A 6,767-nucleotide genomic window follows, 5' to 3' on the forward strand; every position below is an offset into this window, starting at 1 on the left:
CCTAATACACAAAGTTTTTTTTTTTTCATAATGAATGAATGAGGCATTTATATAGCGCTTTACTATGTACTGCTGTTTTTGCTTTTTGTTAATTAAGTTTTCCAGAACAGTCTAGTAATTGAGAAGCACAAAATTAACAACCAAAAACAAACTTTGACTGATTTTTTTAAGTTGTGAAACTAGACGATGAAATTTTCTTGGATGAATCAGAAGACGAGAAGTTATTATGGGGCCTTACCAAAACAAAATTATTTTTTTATTTTTTTTGTCGAAGCTGCATGCTCATTCATGAATTCATCATTAAATTTTGTTTTCCTCACACAAAGGTATTGTAAATAGTTTGGAATGGTCTACTGAAAAAAAAAAAAAAATCATACAGCTTTTGTAAAGAGTACTTTTTTTTTTAGGTGAACCTTCACTGCCCTCTAGGCAATAATATTCTTTGTGTGTGTGTGAGCCAAAACGTGACACTCAAGAATGACAGACACTGGTTTTGTCTTTGGTTACATGTTGTTTGGTGTTCAGTGATGTGTCTGTCATCTCTAACACGAGCTGTTGTATGTCCTGCAGTTGGTTACTATGAGAATGGACTGATTAAAGCAGAGAACGGCACATCCCCTCGTCTCAAGAAGATCAAAGCGCCGTAAACTTCAGCCCCATTCTAGCGCATGGCCTCCACACATCGAGGGCACAGGAACAGGAAACAGCTCATCTGCCTGCTGCTTCCCGTTTCCACATCAAGAGAAGTGCATGTGGCGTTTCTTAGAGTGACGACAGCACCCTCAACAGGCTCTGGTCAACGTACTAAACTTCTCTTTCCAGTTTCAGTATTCATGTTATTTCTTCTGCATATGTTTCTAAACTTCACTCAGTCTTTCTTTATTAAAGCGCTGTTTTGAGGTTAGTTTTATTTTTCTGTGTCTGCATGTTTTGAGGTACAAAAGTGGTGACTACGGTGGCCTAGAAATGACATTTATTGAGATGATTTAAATCTGAGGTGTTGTTGTGAGATCAAAAGATTTACATGACAATCAAAAAAAACCGGCAAAGAAACAATGGAAAATCATGTTTGAGGTAGGAACAAGTGTTGTAGTAGTGAAATGACCCTGAACACACAGCGCAAACTCACTCAGTTTGGCTTTGTACGTTTATGCAGTTTGATATTTGATTGTATATGACGATGCTTTATAAATATTGAACCTTTTTGAATAGTGACATTTTTAATGTGTTCTGTCTTTGCAGAAAAAATTCAGCATTTATGTTTATTTCATCATATCAACTGATAATGGATGGGAATCTCTGATGAAAATATGTCCTTGTCACGTTTCATCAAAAAAAAAAAAAAGTTTTGCATGACGAAAAAGCCTATTAGAATTATTTTTTTTTGCATTTTTTTTTGCATTTTTTAATCAAATCAGTGTAAACTGAAAATAACATTTAAAACTAATTTACAAATTACCTTTTTAACATTAGGATAATGAGCTTTTCAGTGCAAAAAAAAACTTGTCTGTAAAATAAGATTCATTTCTGTAATGCAAAAACAAATTCAATACAACTACAACCATGGGATATGCAATTGCACTTAACTGAAATTTACTTAAAGGGGTCATAGGATGCTACATGCACTTTTACAAGTTGTTTGAACTGAAATGTGTGTTGGCAGTGTGTGTACACAACCACCCTATAATGATAAAAATCCTTTTTGGAATATAACTCTGATGCAAATTAATATTGATACTAAAAATAAGGGGGTGGATTCACAAAATATTTTAGGAATACATTTCTTTTAAACTGCCATTTTATTTTCTAACTTGTAAAAATGTTCTTTACTTTAGTTTTAAAAAATACTCAAGAACAATCTTAGAAAAAAAAGTGTTTTTAAGACTTCACATTCTTCTAGATGACCTTTATGCATCGGGCATCTGATGAATATACACACATTCAGAAATTTCTCCAGTTCAAGGTTTTTCATTTGTTGTATTACACAAGGCATCCTTATGTAGGATAACATCTAATCCTGTAATTTTACAAAAGAAAAAATCCTAGGAATGTATTTGGGTAGTTAATGTTTCCAGATTTGCACGTAGGACCATGCTTACAAACTTAAAATTTACCTTAATATTTTATTACTTTTTTTTGCTTCAGATGAATCCAGCCTAACGTTAAGATAATTATTTTCTTCTAATTTTGTGGTGAAATAAGACATGTTTGTAAATACAGTCAAATTATACATAAATGAGCCTCAAAAATGTTCATTTTACAGATGCTTGTTTTCCTCTCTTTATTGCACATTAACATCACAATACATGAACATTCTCAACATCAAAAAGAACAAACATGAAAGAAAAAAGGTATTTTGATGATGACGTGTTGGTATCTTGTGACGATGGGAAGCATTATAGAGCAGATTTCAGCTCTGGAGGATGACCGCAGCTCCATCAGTCTCACCTGTGAAGAGAAATATTCAAGATTTCTACTGAATATCAGCCACAGAAACATAATCATGAATAGTCCATTTCTCCTTTTCACAAGATCTTGGATATGCAACCGAAAGGCTGTGCACTTAAAGGACCCAACCCTTACTGCATTTTTTTTTCTGGCCAAAATATATTTTAAATATATGGTGTGAGTTGAATGAAAAAAAAAACTGTTTACTTTCAACCTTCATATACCAAAATATATTTTAAAATGTATTTCAGGGGCAAGAAAATACATTTCCAATCTTACAGTAGCCTACATTAAATGCAAATATGGATGGATATTTTATATTTATTGAAATATTTATATATTTAAAATATACTTTCAAAAACGTATTGGTAGAATAAAAAGTATTTACATATATTTTAGCAAATATATTTTTTTAAATATTTAAAAATATATTTGACAATATATATTTTGCCATATGGATATTCTTAGTGATGCCTTGGAAGATCCATTTTTGATTCCCCCAAAGTATCTTTTGTGAACAGTACTTGAGATAATCATTTTCATCTTAAAATGACAAATATTTTAATACTCTAAAGAACCTTTTGTTGAATGGAAATAAATCCATGGATGTTAAAGGCTCTTCATGGAACCATCGAAGCCAATAAAGAACCTTTATTTTTATGATTGTAGGTTACATAGGCCACAACCAAACAAACATTTTTTACCTTCATGTTGTTCCTCCTGGTCTGAGGTTTGACTGACCCCAAACTTCTGTCTCAGTGAAGAGAGAGTGTGTTCAGGGATGTGATGGGACAGTGACTCCAGATAACTCAACACGTAGCGATCAGCATCCATCAGGACTAACCGATGGCCAAACACTGCAGAGAAAAGAACAGAACAGCATGAGAAAACAGGAGAGTGATGATTCCCAGGATGTGATGTCACTGGTCAATACCCTCCACAGTCGCTCCAATGGAGAAGTCTGCAGGCCCGAAGTATTCTGGGTTTTCCACAGAGCTTCCTGGTTTCGGGACACAAGTCTTCTCAAGGAATTTTCCTCCGATGATGCCGGAATTACGTGTTGATCTCTCAAAGACACTGATCATGTCATCAGACAGGTAGTACGACAGAATGAAGCGTCGGCCCTCATCCAGGGGATTCTGGGAATCCTGTGGTAGACGAGAATGTTGTAAGGACGAATGTAGAGTCATTGCAAAATAAACCGACATTGTGAATAGAACTGGACATGAGTGGAAGCCATATAAACAAATACACAAACATTTTTATAAATAAATAAAAATATTCAGTACAGGAATGATCCAAATGAGCTGTGCTCTCACCAGCCGTGCGATGTAACGCAGGACTTTGTTGTCGTTCTCCAGCAGTTTGATCACGTCTTTCTTGGGCGGTTCAGGAATTAGGGACAGACAGTTCTGTAACGAGTCCTCCAGCGAACCGAAGCCGTTATACGGAGGAATCACCTGCGTGACAGGTTCAGAAAACACATGGACAGACGGAATATCTGGATGAACAGATGAAGGGAAGGGAACATTTACACATCATATACCTCACAAACAGGCGGGATAGAAAATATAGGGGTCTTATTTCACAAACATGGTACAAAATAGGCTTTTTTGCTTCTTTTTCAGTAAATCAAAAAGGTGGTTGTAGAGAAAATGTTATTAACATTTAAAAATATATTAAAAATATTACATTTACAGGTACATCTCAATAAATTAGAATGTCGTGGAAAAGTTCATTTATTTCAGTAATTCAACTCAAATTGTGAAACTCGTGTATTAAATAAATTCAATGCACACAGACTGAAGTAGTTTATAACATTGGAAATGCTTATTGAGTGTAACATTTAGTTTATAAGGCTTGCAATTATTTCCAACCCTGTTAGTAACTTTTGGAACTTTGTTATTTTCTAGAAATTAACTTAGAAAACATTAAATAATAAAATCTGTTATTAACATTAAAAATGTATTAAAATATAATTTATTTTATAAAAGGCTTACCATTTTTTCAACCCTGTTAGTAACATTTGGAACATTTTGTTATTTTCTAGAAATTAACTAAAAAAAAAAATTTAAATAATATTTTTTTTTATTAACATTAGAAATGTATTAAAATCGTAACATTTATTTTATAAGGCTTGCAATTATTTCCAACCCTGTTAGTAACTTTTGGAACTTCTTGTTATTTTCTAGAAATTAACTTAAAAAACATTCAATAATAAAATTTGTTATTAACATTAAAAATTTATTAAAAATGTAACATTTACTTTATATAAAACTTACCATTTTTCCAACCCTGTTAGTAACATTTGGAACATTTTGTTATTTTCTAGAAATTAACAAAAAAAAAAAATGTGTTATTAAGATTAAACATTTGGAACATTTTGTTATTTTCTAGAAATTAGCTTAAAAAAAAGTAATCATATTTTTTTATTAACATTAGAAATGTATTAAAATTGTAACATTTATTTTATACGGCTTGCAATTATTTCCAACCCTGTTAGTAACTTTTATAACTTTTTGTTATTTTCTAGAAATTAACTTAAAAACATTAATAAAATTTGTGAATAATATAATATTATGATTACTGGGTAAGACTTTTTAAAAATAATTTTGATTCAGACAGATTTGCTAATGAATCATTCAGACCATCTCTTGTAAAGTGGTTTGACTAATTATTGTTTGACTAATATTTCTACAATGGCATCACTAACTGAAAACATTTGCGTGATGCTTTATTCACACCGTGAGATGTCAGTGTGAGTCCAAGACAACTGAGTCACAACATAAAACATTTCTAGAGAACATAAGTGTACCCTATTTGTGGAAAGTGGCAGATAGATCATATAAAATGACCAAAAAAAAAAAAATTTACCATTTGCATACTACTGTAAAAAACATTTTTAACTAAGATGAGATGTGATGTTAGCCCAATTAAGAGTAAGTCTCTGACCTTCTTGATGTCTTGCTGTGTTCTGGTGTCTACAGTAAGTGGTTTGAGCAGGAAGTCGGGGTGATTCTGTTCATAGTATTTCCTGGTGAAGTCGTCACAGTCATACAGCAGGAAGCGCCTCCCCATCAGCGTGACCTCCTCACCGACCCTGAAGTCTTCAGGAGAGAAATACTCCTTCACGTCTTGTGGAGAAACTTCCAGAACACAGCTGGGGAACGGCTCTGAGTCCAGAAAAAGAGAGAAGTTTGAGGATTCTGCATTAATGTATTGATTATGTCCTTTGGTTATGCTCAAATGAAATATAAATGTAGTCTATGGGGGACCAAACCAGCGAAAATTTAAAATAAATCAATAAATATAATAACAGGAAAATAAGTAAAGGAATAAACGACTTGCTAAAACAAATACAATTAATCCTGTATTACTTTTTCCTCCTTTATTTATTAATTTATTCGTTTATTTTTAACTGTATTTTATATTCTTTCACAGATTTTTTTTATTTTTATGAATGTACTTATTTATGGCTGCAAAATTAATTAAAATAAAATACAAAATGCGATATAGCTCAGTGCCATTATCAAAACAAAGGCTGAGATTTCATTAAATAAATATAGTCTGTTGAATTTAAGCCATAAATATTGGTAACTTCTAGTGTAAAATAATGTTATTTGATCAAATAGTTTAAAATAATTGCAATATATTTTTGAACATTAACCAAATCAGAGAACTCTGAATATGCTAATGTGTTAAGTTATTGAAATATCCTCCTGACTACCAGGAAAAAACTGTTTTGTGAATTTAGTATTTTGTCATGTCATTACATTGTTTAGAGCATAAGAAAAAATTTGAAAAATAAAATTTTTGGAACATGATATTTTATTCATATGTTATGCCACGTCCTCTGTAGAAGACATCGGGACTTTAAAAAGTCCTGTTTTTTAAGAAATAAAAAGACATGAAAAGGCAAAAACAGTGGGATTTTTGTTTTAATCACAAATCAATTTTCATATAAAGACGATTCTCAACTATGTTATGAAAGATATTTTTAAAAAACATTTTTCTTTATGCAAAATGTGTGTAAAATGGCCATAAACAAGTTTTTCCATTATATACAATTTATCTATAAACTGTATCTAATTTGCAACATAGAATGAACAAATAAGTGCAATAATGGGAGTAATAATTAGCAAGATTTATAATAATATCTAATATTTAATAGGAATATTGATACATAATTTTTTCTCTATTCATTTGTTGTGTCTCCCAAAATGTGTAATAAACATGCTTTAAGTCCCTGTGTCCTCTACAGTGGACATGTATGAAATCGATGTCCTGTTTCATAACAGAAGCTCATATTTTGATTTGAA

General features: G+C 31.7%; 2 protein-coding genes across 2 annotated transcripts in view; one reads left to right on the forward strand and one right to left on the reverse strand.

Annotated features, from left to right (window-relative positions):
• Nucleotides 1-1,293, forward strand: part of LOC107719406 (translocating chain-associated membrane protein 2-like) — a 9,476-nt gene extending 8,183 nt beyond the window's left edge. Inside the window, exon 10 of the mRNA XM_016526819.1 lies at nucleotides 571-1,293. Within this exon, the coding sequence (XP_016382305.1) occupies nucleotides 571-647 (77 nt within the window). The 3' untranslated portion in view covers nucleotides 648-1,293. The remainder of the gene's footprint in view (nucleotides 1-570) is intronic.
• A 988-nt stretch (nucleotides 1,294-2,281) lies between these two features.
• The window catches only part of LOC107719433 (EF-hand domain-containing protein 1-like), a 9,790-nt gene continuing 5,304 nt past the window's right edge, over nucleotides 2,282-6,767 (reverse strand). The window contains exons 6-10 of the mRNA XM_016526842.1: nucleotides 5,401-5,621; nucleotides 3,768-3,908; nucleotides 3,383-3,596; nucleotides 3,153-3,305; nucleotides 2,282-2,448 (exon numbers count right to left, since the gene is read on the reverse strand). Of these exons, the coding sequence (XP_016382328.1) occupies nucleotides 2,411-2,448; nucleotides 3,153-3,305; nucleotides 3,383-3,596; nucleotides 3,768-3,908; nucleotides 5,401-5,621 (767 nt within the window). The 3' untranslated portion in view covers nucleotides 2,282-2,410. The remainder of the gene's footprint in view (nucleotides 2,449-3,152; nucleotides 3,306-3,382; nucleotides 3,597-3,767; nucleotides 3,909-5,400; nucleotides 5,622-6,767) is intronic.

Source organism: Sinocyclocheilus rhinocerous, unplaced genomic scaffold, assembly GCF_001515625.1.
Source record: "Sinocyclocheilus rhinocerous isolate Xijiao unplaced genomic scaffold, SAMN03320098_v1.1 scaffold303, whole genome shotgun sequence".
NCBI lineage: Eukaryota > Metazoa > Chordata > Actinopteri > Cypriniformes > Cyprinidae > Sinocyclocheilus > Sinocyclocheilus rhinocerous.